The following is a 13,667-nucleotide window of genomic DNA, read 5'->3' on the forward strand; positions in this document are numbered from 1 at the left end:
GTCACTGAAGCAGTAGGCGTGAGCTTAAATGGACTCCAGAAGATGGTAGAGGACAGGAAGGCCTGGAGGAACGTTGTCCATAGGGTCGCGATGGGTCGGACACGACTTCGCAGCTAACAACAACAACACAGCAAAAATGTGTCAAAATTCACTTAAAATTGACCCTACAATTTCTCATGCCCAATTTTTACATTATGCTTGCAAACCTTTATGAAAATCAAAGCAGTAACATCAATTGTCTATGGAACAAGCATTACATGGAAGTATTATGTTCTTAAGAGCTAAATTTTACCTTTCTCCTGTGACGTACACATTTAAGCTACACATACACTTAAGCTACTCTTTCTGTAGCTTAAATAAAAGAAAAACTATTTTTACACCTCTTTAATTGGACATTCTTGAGAAAGACGTTCCTGGAGTTCTCTTTGTAGTTCTTTTCGGGTCCCCAATGACTGCTGGACTCTAAGGAAATCTGAAAGCTCTTTTAGGCCAGCATCTGTGAAATATTTGGCAAAATGATCCACATTCTGCCGATTGGCTGGAAACAGTTCCTAGAATAGAATAATAAAAAGAATATTATTTATTTTTTAAAGTAATTTTAAATCCTGTAAAGAATCATAAATATTCTGAGTCAAATCCTTCGTTAAGTTGCAGAAAGAGGCAAGAGAGTACACATTAATCACAAAAAACCTAGTTGGCTTACACAAGTTGCCATAGTTCAAAAACAGCACATGGAGGGTCACTTAATCTAGAGAGTTAAATGGCTAAGCATAACTGCTAGCTATTTAGGTAACTATAGATAGTTTATCTGGAGGATTAAAGCACTTTAAACAGCAGCAGGGATTAAAGAAAAGGAGACTGACATGGGCCAGCACACAGTTCTGTCCAGGAACCATTTGAGTAATCCTAACTGTTTTCCAAATTATTCTGATGGATTGTAGTAGGCTGAATTCTCATGAGAAGGAAGAGCTTTCCAGTAACACACAGCTCAGTCCAGAGTTAGAGAAAGAGGTGAAGACAACCTTCCGTAATGGTTCTCCATGTATATGTTTGCTACTTAATCATATAATGGGTTATCTATGTGGCCAATCTTTTGTGGTGATCAATAGGCAAATACTACAGTTGTAAAGCAACTACCATGGTTATTAAATGAATACCAATGGCTCTCTATACGCTGGTTTTGCCAAAAATTGGAACTAAATGCCAGTTTTCTGCCAAAAATATAAAACATGGTCATGTGATTGTAGAATCCTGTACAGCCAGTAATGCAGGCCCGTTTGCTGATCGCCTAACATGTGACCACATGACTGCGGATAAAGCATGAAAACATCAGAACAGATTGTAAGTACCCTTGGGAGATCCAGTCTAACTTTGAATGGTCACTAAGTGACTGGTCATAAGTCAAGGACTATCTGCATGTTTATTTTGGAATAAATCTGAGAGGCTATTTATTTTGAAATAAGCATTAATCAGATCAGTTTGCATTACTATCTATGTGAATCTTTTCTTATATGAGATTTTGAATAACTGGAATGAACTATTTGACTTTTAAACTTTTTATTCTTCTCCTGAAACCTGAAATTCCCTGACGAGAGCCCAATCCAGATTTTTTTTCCATAAAGAATTCTTTTATTTACTGTAGTTTTTGTATTTCTTTGTATGGTTAGTCTTAAGTGGCAATTAAGTAATTAACTCCTTAAATAGGTCATAGAGTGAATAATCAACAGAAGAAAGAACCTTTTTTCATAGTGGCCATACTAGATTTACTTGAAGATTTAAATGCCCTATTTTCTATTTTTCCCTTCTGGTACTTTTTTTTTTACAGTATTGATGTTAGTTCCTGACTGATGATTTTCTTCAGACTTTATGCTTTTGCCATTTTAAACTTCATATTCATATTTTTTTATTTTTTTAATTTATATTTTTACTTCAAGATTCCTACAGAAGCTTGCTTATTGGTCACATCAAGTATAAGAATAGGAATACTTACAAGCAGTCTCTTGTCTAAGTTAGTCTTTCTTAAAGAAGAGGTAACAGAGGTGGCATCTCTCTCAAGCATCCATGCTTTAAAAAGCTTGACAGCAAAAGAAGCTGCTATACCTACAGAAAATAAATAATATCCTAAGCAAAGAAGCTGTGGTCTTTATTTAATTCAGTCTTTTACAATCTAATATTCTCTAAACGTGTTTAGACCAGTGTTTCTTAACTTCAGCAATGTTAAGATGAGTAAACTGGCTGGAGAACTCTAGGAGTTGAAGTCCATATATCTTAAAGTTGCTGAGGTTAAAAATCTCTGTATTAAACTACTATTCTCATTAGATTTTCCTGGCTTAACTATCTCTGGCTTTGAGGGGAACTGCAATCCAAAATCTCTATAGGATAACAAATTAGGGAGGTCTGAATTGATCTCTAAGATTCAGAATTGATGTATCGCTGGTGGTCTCTCACATACTATAATAGCTTTCATTGGAAGCCATACTATGGTCTTTCTAAAACTGTGAAGTTTAAACTATCTGCAGTAATACAAAATCTAGTTATACATTTATACATATTCAGATTATACATATGCAAAACAATTGAGTAAGCCAGAAAAGGATACATTTTCAGAAGTTACTAAATATTTGCATGTTTAATACTCCTTGTTTCACAAGAAAGTAAAAGAGAAAGAAAATGGGAGGAAAGACAAATGAACTGCCTGTGTTATTTGGGCAAACACAGAATCAAAGCAGCTTAGTTACCATAGTTATCTGTTGAGAACAACTAGAAATACACCTAGCCGTACCACGCTTCTAACATTTTTTAAACATAAGAAAAACTCATCTGAATTCAAAGCAGGTTATTCAACTATGACTGTCCATGGAACAGTGTTTCTGACATTCAGCAACTTGAAGATGAGTGGACTTCAACTTCCAGAATTCCTCGAGCCAGCATGTGGCTGAGAGAATTCTGGGAGTTGAAGTCCATACATCCTGAAGTTGCTGAGATTGTGAAACACTGCCATAGGAGAATTCCCTTAATAGACAATCATAGTAGAATCCTCCCTTTTGTCCCTGATACAAGTCACATTCATCTTGAAACATATAGATGAAAGTATTGCAGGCATCCCAAAAATGTAACCAAGTGGAAGAGAACAGAAATGGCCTTGGAATCTCTTCCTCAATCCAGGCTTTCACTTGTGTTATTTAAAAAAATCAATTTTCAGAGATTTATTGAGGAATCATTTAAATCTTCTTAATCCCATAATGAAGAGTCACCAATTTTAGGGAGCAGACCTCTGGCATTGTGTCACCTGCTGTTAAAATCTGTTCTGCTACTTAACCTTCTCTCAAAGATAAATTATACTTGGAAGTTGAAACACATATAAATAACACTCTATTAACAAAAAGAAGCCTGCAAAATCTTCAATCTGGAACTTCAATATCAGAAGATAGTGAATTTTAATCTCATAATTTCTTGCTTAAAATATTATCTCTATCCTAAGCATATTTAGAAAAAAAGAAATTTTTAAAGGAAAATAGCAGGAGAAAACAGGATTGTCTCTTTTCTTTCCAATAAGTTCCAGTGGCTGGTTTGTTTGTTTTTTGGCAAGAGAGAAGTGCCAGCAACTCTTAAGCACACTCAGTTTTATAAATACAATTGCCCTAAGTTATTACTTGGCCATTAGATTCAAGGTCACTTCTTGGAAATACCGATTTCCTGGTTTCCTTCAAGTTCTTCAGCCTTTTTCTGGGAAGGTAATTATTCATTTTAATGTACTAAGCCCTGCAAAGATATTACCCATTAAACAAGATGGCATCCAAGATTCTAAAATTAAATCATAGTCACTCAATATTAACAGAGAGGGTCTCCTCAGGGTGCCGTCGGCTAGACAATGTCGGCTGGCGACCTCCAGGGGGAGGGCCTTCTCTGTTGGGGCACCTGCCCTTTGGAATCAGCTCCCCCAAGAACTTCGGATGTCCCCAGATCTCCGGTCCTTTCGTCGCGACCTAAAGACGTATCTTTTCCAACTGGCCGACCTGGACTGAGGATGGGGTTTTTTAATATTGTTTTAATTTTATTGGATTTAGTAATTAATTATGGGGCTTTGTAATTTAATTCTTTTTTAATATTTGTATTACTGTTTTTTATAGCTGTTTTATTGGTGTGAGCCGCCCTGAGTCCTTCGGGAGATAGGGCGGCATATAAGTCCCATAAATAAATAAATAAATAAATAAATAAATAAATAAATAAATAAATAAATAAATAAATAAATAAATAAATAAATAAATAAATAAGATGAAATAACAAAATTATAAACAATTTATCCATGCACAGTATGTAGAGTTTAAAGTTTTTATTAAAGTCTAAGAGAAATGGAAAATACAAAGGACCTCAAGAGAGTGGTGATCCCTAATTCTAAAGCCACAATGTCAAAGTTCCTGCCTTTTCCAAATAAAGATAACAAAGCTATCCTGTGGGAGAAGATAATGTATATCCTTTGGGGTAGGTAGAATTTCTAATTACCTTCTTTAACAATGTTGTCAGTGAAAAGGCTTGTTAAAATGGTAGCAGGTAGTGTTCCATTAGCTAGCAAGATTCCAGTGAGGATTGCCAATTTTGCCTGCTCAGTTTCAGAAAAAGCTTTAAGAAATAACAGGAGCTGTGAAGTAAAAAAAAAAGGCACATCTTTTTGGAAGCATATAAATACAGATAACAATCTGAAGTGCCCAGGCCTGCCAAAATAGCTAATGCAATAATTCCAACTTTGGGATCATCAAAACTAAAAATTAAAGTGTTCATCAGTTTATGAGAAATAACAGCATTTATATTAAATCAACTGAATGTAACTTAAAGTCAATCTAATTAATCTCTGCTGTGGAAGGAATTTAGCATACAATAATAAGAACAATCAAGATAGATATATTTATTTTATTTCAGAACAGGGATACAAGGTAGAATATTTAGTTACACTTTGATCCACAACTTTGAATAAAAGTTCAAAACTGCATAGTTATACGTTGCTGACAACAAAATGCAATATATGGACGTAATGAGAAAAGAGAAAATGAATAATTTGTCTTAATTCCTGGAAAAACCTATTTAACTGCCCTTTAATTTTAACATGCATTCCTGACCTTTTGCCAAATCAATATGTAGGCTCTATGATTTAAAATATTTGCTTTTTATCACAGAGCTATGGTACACGTAGAACTTTCAATAATCATTGGCTGTGCTTGTAAAATAAGGTAGTAAAGGTAAAATTAGATAAGCTTTTTGAACATATATAAAATGACCTTGATGGTCAATGTTTTCTTCTAAATAATAATAATAATAATAATAATAATAATAATAATAATAATAATAATAATAATAATAATAAAGTTGGAAGGGACCTTGGAGGTCATCTAGTCCAACCCCCTGCTCAGGCAGGAAACCCTATACCATTTCAGGCAAATGGCTGTCCAGTCTCTTCTTAAAAACCTCCAGTGTTGGAGCATTCACCACCTCTGGAGGCAGGTTGTTCCACTGGTTAATTGTTCTAACTGTCAGGAAGTTTCTCCTTAGTTCTAGGTTGCTTCTCTCCTTGACTAGTTTCCATCCGTTGCTTCTTGTCCTGCTTTCAGGTGCTTTGGAGAATAGCTTGACTCCCTCTTCTTTGTGGTAGCCCCTGAGATATTGGAACACTGCTATCATGTCACCCCTCACCCTTCTCTTCATTAAACTACACATACCCAATTCCACCAACCGTTCCCTATATGTTTTAGCCTCCAGCCCCCTAATCATCTTGGTTGCTCTTCTCTGTACCCTTTCTAGAGTCTTGACATCTTTTTTACATCGTGGTGACCAAAACTGGATGCAGTATTCCAAGTGTGGCCTTACCAAAGCATTGTAAAGTGGTATTAGTACTTCACTTGATCTTGATTCTATCCCTCTGTTAATGCAGCCTAGCACTGTGTTGGCTTTTTTGGCAGCTGCAGCACACTGTTGGCTCATATTGAAGTGATTGTCTACTAAGACTCCGAGATCCCTCTCACAGTTACTACTATTGAGCAAGGTACCACCTATACTATACCTATGCATTTGATTTTTCCTGCCTAAATGTAGAACCTTACTTTTTTCACCATTGAATTTCATTTTGTTAGATAGTGCCCAGTGTTCTATCTAACAATATAAATATAATATAAAGGTTATATTTAGAATTTTTTTAAAAAAATGCTTTCTATATCTATTCCGTGACTTTGTTAAACATAAATTTAAATTTTAACTATATTCTTTACTGTACTATTTTACTTTACTGTAATATTTCATGAATGTATATATAAAGATTATGTTTTATTATCCACTTTATTGTATTTATTACCTATTGGTTGCCTATTTTATGAGCTGAAAACAATTATCCTATTTTCCATAGCAACATCACTTCAAATAGTGCAAGTGAGAGCTAGTTTGTTCTAGTGGTTAAGACTAGAATCTAGCTGGAATCTAGGAGACTGAATTCTACTCCTGCCTTAAGTATGAAAGATCACTGAGTGACTTTGAGATAGTCACTTTCTCTTAGCCCAGCCCACCCCTAACAGAGTTATTGTTGTGAGGAAAGTAGTAGGAGGAAACAATATTAAGCGTGTTTGCCACTTTATTATTTATAAAAATAATAAACATGGATTATGAATAAATTTGAACAATGAGACTATTTTGTGGGATTTATTAACCGCACTCATCAAAACCTATTTGTATTTTTGCCTAATTCAAGCTAAAATGCATTCTCAAATCCTAGTGCTTGCCAGCTGTGTTTCTTAGCATAATCTTTGAATAGAAATTTTTGGACTTGATGCACAAGGAGGGAATAAATTTAAGGAAGTTCAGTTTATAGATGTAAGCAAAAAAATATTTTATCTTAACTATGAAACCCTGAAAAATCTATGCAAATATGAAGTATTGTAATAAGTTTCATTACATTAGATCTCAGCAGCCAATAGTTTTATTCTATTTGAAGCATATTAAAAAGTTCCTACATGTTAGAATAAAATTACCTTTTTGATTTCATCTTCAAATGCCTTTTCCAAATATTTATATCTCCTGATCAACTTATTGAAGACCTAAACATAAAAAATAAACATTTCACAAATACTAAAATGTAGATTAAATATATATTCATTAATTTACTTATTTATTAAATCATCTAAAGGCAGATGTATAATGCTATCCTTGCTGTTCTGCAGTTTATTTATTTTTTATAGTCAATTCACTTTTGTGATAGCAAACTAACATGATGGTGGATATAATATGTAATACAGTGAGTAAAACAGAAAGCAGGAACATAAATCAATATTTGCCATCCTTAAATTATTAAGCAATTTATTACTCCACTGATTATGATTTATCCTAATAAAATACACTTTATCAGATATTATCAAAAATAAACCACTAAATTAGTAGTTAAATTCATTTATAGTCATTTATTAACTCAAGCTGAAAGGGACGCGGTGGCTCAGTGGGTTAGGACACTGAGCTTGTCGATCAGAAGGTCGGCAGTTTGGCGGGTCGAATCCCGAGTGCCGTGTAGCAGACTGAGCACCTGTTACTCGTCCCAGCTTCTGCCAACCTAGCAGTTTGAAAGCACGTAAAAATGCAAGTAGAAAAATAGGGACCACTACGGTGGGGAGGTAACAGCGTTCTGTGCGCCTTTGGCATCTAGTCATGTTTCTGACTGAACCTGAGCATAGTGTCGGAGAGCATCATGATCTTCATCTGCAGAAAACACACACTGGTTTGTCATCTTGGTCTTATCGTGATCATCTATTCTTGTCCCACCTGGAGCTGAAAAGGCAAATTCAAAATAATCACACAACTAAATCTTATGTTATCCACATGGGAAAAAGAGATAGTATTCATTTTATATATACATATACAAATATACACACATATATAATATCTAGTATATGTGTTCAGAACACAGACATCTGCCATATGAATTATTACAAAAAGTTTTCAACCATGTAACTACATGATATGAATATCAAAAGTTATAATGACACTGCCTATAATGCAGACTATAGTTTTATCTTCTATACTCAATACTACTTCATATATTTACAGTAATCATGGAAAACCAAAATTTCTAAAACAAACTTAAGATGTACACCACAAAAGAACTGAGTTAGGAACAGTTCTTTAACTCTATGGCTAACAGAATCAAGAAGACATGTGACTAGAACTAGTTTTGATGAAAGTGTTGAAGTTTTCTATGTGACATACAAACCTAGCATACTGCCAGCTATCAAAATATCAAACAGAGTGTCAGCATAGCGTCGGTAATCTAGCCTTGAGCCCGTAGCATCCAGAAATTTGGCTACTGCTTCCAAGTCATCACCAGCTTCATTAAGACCTTGGACAATTGTATCCCGGAAGACAGTGGGTTCAAATTTCTCCTTTTCATCTGTAATAGAAAAGTAGTACTAATCAGTTTACGCAATTTATTGCTTACCTATATTTTTCAGCTATTTACCATAAAGTATTCTTTTCCCATTCTAAGCATATGCTTATTAATGCACTAGTCTCTATACCACTATACCACTGAGAATGCTATATACATTGTGTTCCATTTTCCTGCTATTTATTTATTTATTTATTTTAATTCCATTTATATCCCGCCCTTCTCCAAAGACTCAGGGCGGCTTACAAGCTTAGCAGTAGCCTTCATTCTATGTATATGCCTGCTTATTAGGGCTTTCACACACACACACCCAAGCGGCATTATTACAAAGTCAGCTTAATTGCCCCCAACAATCTGGGTCCTCATTTTACCTACCTTGGAAGGATGGAAGGCTGAGTCAACCTTGAGCCTGGTGGGATGCGAACCTGCACTAATTGCAGGCAGCTGGTGTTACTTAAGGAGGCATTAGCCCACTGCTCCACCCAGGCTCTATTACCATTAGTTTTAACTCAAATGCTTTTAAATTTATCTTATTATAGAATTCCAAAGCATAATACTGATTTTTCATACTTTCAAATTAATGACACAAACAGAAACTGTGATTTTATTTTTTTACTGAATCAACTTCTTAAGATTGACTGGAAGGGCAATTAAAATTTTAGATGACAGCATTCTTTATATGCTAATAGTAGCAATAAATAAACTATAAAATTACTATAAAATCTCTCAGATGGTTAATCATACCAATTTTATATCTGCAGTTTTCTTTCTTCATATCAAGTACATATCAGATTAGGAACATACCCTTCTGTTTCTATATAAGAGACATATAGCCTCTTATGTTTCAAAGGAATTAAATTTAACATTACATTTATTGAAACAGGACAATATTACTAAAATTTGAAATTAGCTAATTTTAATGTGTGATAATTGATATAGTTTGGCATAGAATGGACAGCTATATAAATGTTTTAAATAAATCAATAAATATACTACAGTAAATCATAATGTACTTTGTTTTAACCAAACATAATACATAAGCAACTTTTATGGTTTCCAACTGACTCAATGCTGTGTGATCCCAGCAGTTGTTTCAATATATACCATTAAAGCAAATCATTACTTCATTATTTTGTGTTTTGTTTAATAAAACATAAAATACTGTATAAACTACTACTGTATAAAGTAGTAAAGTACTATTTCAGTACTACTACAATAAGTTGTTAAGCCTACCCCTCTTTCTTGTTTTGAACCGCTGGCCTGTTAGAACCGGCTTCTGGTGCTTATTCATAAAATTTCTGAAATACAAATTTTAAATATAATTTTAAAATAGAAATATTTTAAATCAAAAGATTATTAAATACTACACTTAAAGTACAAATGATTATATCACTGCATCTCTCAACTCAGCCCACTTCACAGGGTTGTTGTGGGGAAAATAGGAGGAAGATGATGTATTGGATATATTTCTGTCTTGGGTTATTTGTAAAAATAAAACAGGATACAAACAAACAAACTAAATAAACCTTGGTTTACAAACCGACAAAAGGCCAGTATCTCTATTGCAGTAGAGAGACTAAATTACTTTGATTTAATGCTTTCACATTTTTTGTGGATGGCCACACTGATTTTACATGCAGTTTAATGGGGATCATCCTAAGTCCAATTTTGCATTCCACATACATACGCTGTTTTCTTCATTATGTTCATCATTCTCATGTCTTAATACATGTTATTCTTTCTGAGTCAGGATAAAAGAAAGCACTAAAAATAATCATTAGAAACAAATCCTAAAAGTGAAATAGAAACACGTTAAAAAATAAGCAGAAGAAGCCAAACTTATCACCTGTAGTGGACTTAACAGTTTTATTGCAAAGCAGAAGTGTCATTCCAGAGATTATTTTTATTTAATATCTATATTTAGCTGTAAAATGCATCACACTATAATCTGCTTTAAACCAGGCTCTATGAGATAGTCACTAAAACACTAAAACCAATCCTGCTGAAAGAGCAGCCAGAGCAGCCAAATGAATTTGATTATAACCAGAAATCAAAGGAATAGTACAACGCAAGCGGGGAAGGCATTGCTGGATTAATGGAGCCTCACTTAGCTGTGAAGATCACATTACAATAAAGACACATTCAGTTTATTGCAGGAATAAAATGAAGAGTATTAATAAATCATATTCGTCTATCTTAAAGATTTGGAAAGTCAAGGCAGGATAAAGAAAAGTGTATTTTGTAACCATTATTGATGTACTAAAGTAATTCCAAGACAAGTAGGAACAGAAAAAGGGACTCAAAACTGAACTGAATTGAATATTTTCTTTGGCCAAGTGTGATTAGACACACAAGGAATTTGTCTCTGGTGCAGAAGCTCTGGGCATACATGCAAAGCAACAGAATAATGATAATGTTAATAATAATAAAACCAGTAAGTGGGGGGAATAAGAAATACAATAATAATATAGCCGTACACATATACATATACACACAAATAAACACTAGACAACACTGAGAATTACCGTAGCTCTTCAGCAGAGTGATGGTCCAAGGGTTAAAACCTATCCCTGTGTTGATTTGGCCTACAACTGCCCTGTAGCACTGTCCCACAAGGAGGAGTTGAAACAGTTTATGTCCAGGATGTGAGGCATCTATAGATATCGTCTCAACCCTCCTTCTGGCAGGTGCAATTACAGATCTTCTATGGAAGGCAAGTTACCTTTAGCCTTTAGAAAATTTAGCATGATTTTTTTTGGTTTCAGGGATTACTGTCTACAATTAACTGACTTGCCATAACATTTTAAATATTTGCTGGGAGCAATCAACGTATTGCAAAGCATCTTCGTCTTCATTTGAAGGTACATCAGTACTTCAAACAATGAAGCTGAATACCTCGTTCTTGCTTCAGGTGAATGGATGGTGTCCTTAATTTACAAAAAGGAAGATTATTTGATTTTTTTTCAATAAGGTTATCTTCATTTGCTAATCTTTTAGTTGGTGAAATATGCTAAATCTTCTGGAACTCACATTTAAAAGCCACTGGTGTAAAATAAAACTTGGAAATAATGAACTATGGAATTATACACTTTGATTATTATTCTAAATACTGAGCCTCAGAGACTGGATTTGTATATTGCCTAAAATACGATTTAATCATACAGCAGCTTATTGAATAAAACACTATAATATATAAACCAAACCAAATCAAATAAAAGCACATTGTGGCTAAGAGTTCTTAGTAAACACATTTAGGATTACATTGTGAATTCAGAATGAACAGACACTGGCCTTTAATAGGATTATTGCAGTGTGTAATACAAACTTCCTTAGCACATTGCTCAAAATGTGAAATAACAACCAAATAGCAGTCAAGATGATATGAAAAAAATTAAAAAGTTCAAAGTATACCCAATATACTGCAAAACAGCAATAAATGTTCAAAGTCAATCAGAAGTACAGTGAAGTACAGAAGCAGAACACGAACAAAGCATAGGGAAGGAAAAGAAACAGAAAAATGTTTTTATTTACATGCTGGAATATGATTTAATCAGAGACACATGAATGAAATAAGTGGTTAAAAACTGGAGAAAACAAAGACAATAGGAAGCACTAAACAGGATGTTTCTGAATTGCATTTTTAAATGTCTCAAAGTGGCATATAATGTCATGAACATCAGGGAGCAGTATTTTAATACAAGTATCTCCAATACAATACGATTGCTTAAAACTTTATTCTTCTGTTAATAAATGAAAAATTATATTTTGGCAGCATTCTTTGTCTAACTAGACTTGCGAAGCCTTCTTTCAAACTACGTGGCCTTGCCAATTGGCTTGGGTCCCTGATAGGGGTGCATTACACTGTGGGTGGCTGATGAGGTAGAGAAGATCCACATCCTCTTGTTACCCACCCTCTTAATTTCTAGCTATTTAATTTTCCTAATTTAAATCACTTTGAATTATGTTTAATTTTTTGTTCTAATGTATGCTGTCCAGAGTTGCCGTTATCAGTGAGATGGGCAGCAAAACAAATAAACTATAGCTCTGCAAGTAAGAATTAAAGGGAGCATCACTGGTGAAGGGATTAAATGTATTTAGAGTTACTTTTATTTTAAAAAATAGGAATGCATAATTTATTTTCTCCCTTTTACAGAACGGAGTAAATGCTCCCTTGTACGTTCATACTCATTTTCAAGCTAATTTGATCCAGCTAATGGTGGTGATGGTGATGGTTCAGAGTGGGGAAGCCTAGGTTTTAGACTTTACAGATAGTCCTCGACTTACAACCACAATTGAGCCTCAAATGTGTGTTGCTAAATGAAAAATTTATTAAGTGAGTTTTGCTCCATTTTATTTATTTATTTATTATTTATTTTATTACATTTATATACCGCCCTTTCCCGAAGGACTCAAAGTTCTATCAATGCATTCACATAAAATATAGTACCTAACCTACAACTAATATTGGGCACAATTGCAATATCTCCTAATTAAAAAGACAAATAAATTAGCTAGTCCCTAGTTGTATTATTCTTTGCTTCCAAACATGGTTTTTTATAGAAACTTTAAGATCAGCCATATTTGTAACTCTTAAAGGCCTGATTTAAGACTCCCAGGACAAAGGAAGCTGTTAATACACTGCACTGAAGACCAGTTACAATCACACAATACAGTTAAGAGAAATCATGGAAGAACAGTGTTATGTATTAGGCTCAATTGTAGTACCATGTGGTTAGCTGGAGCAGCTAACGGCTCTCCAGCAACCTAGACTCCAGGTCTCCAGTCCTGCTATTGGCTGCCCCTAGGCGGCAATGGGTTACTTTAAATCTATTGGCTGCCGCCTAGGGGCCAGGCTATAAATTGCTGCAAGCTGCAGCACTATTCTTAGTTCAGATCCTGCAAGCAATAAACCATGAGTTCTGCTGAAATCACTTGCCTCTTCTTTCCTGCACGAAGAACCCGATACATTACAAACAGAATGTTTGATTGTGCCAAACTAGCAAAGCTCACAGATGCTGTCCCATGAGGACTGTGAGATTGTAGAAAAATCAGTAAGAATTTAGAAAGCTGATAAACATGACAAATAATACGTATGAGACGACTAAACACGATGACAGAAAAGCTGACCTCTACTTTGAAATCCAAGAGGCTGAGAAGATGACCCCAAAGCAACAATGCTTATTTGCAGACCTCAAATTAACACAACAGCTATCAAATGCAGTGACTACAGCTAACCTGGTATGTCAAATATGTC

General features: G+C 34.4%; 1 protein-coding gene across 1 annotated transcript in view; it reads right to left on the minus strand.

Annotated features, from left to right (window-relative positions):
* BZW2 (basic leucine zipper and W2 domains 2) overlaps positions 1 to 13,667 on the minus strand; it is a 38,162-nt gene that overhangs the window by 16,897 nt on the left and 7,598 nt on the right. Inside the window, exons 2-8 of the mRNA XM_081345675.1 lie at positions 9,647 to 9,711; positions 8,240 to 8,416; positions 7,694 to 7,797; positions 7,011 to 7,076; positions 4,504 to 4,639; positions 1,991 to 2,100; positions 381 to 551 (exon numbers count right to left, since the gene is read on the minus strand). Of these exons, the coding sequence (XP_081201801.1) occupies positions 381 to 551; positions 1,991 to 2,100; positions 4,504 to 4,639; positions 7,011 to 7,076; positions 7,694 to 7,797; positions 8,240 to 8,416; positions 9,647 to 9,704 (822 nt within the window). The 5' untranslated portion in view covers positions 9,705 to 9,711. The remainder of the gene's footprint in view (positions 1 to 380; positions 552 to 1,990; positions 2,101 to 4,503; positions 4,640 to 7,010; positions 7,077 to 7,693; positions 7,798 to 8,239; positions 8,417 to 9,646; positions 9,712 to 13,667) is intronic.

This window comes from Vipera berus (assembly GCF_964194415.1).
Source record: "Vipera berus genome assembly, chromosome: Z".
NCBI lineage: Eukaryota > Metazoa > Chordata > Lepidosauria > Squamata > Viperidae > Vipera > Vipera berus.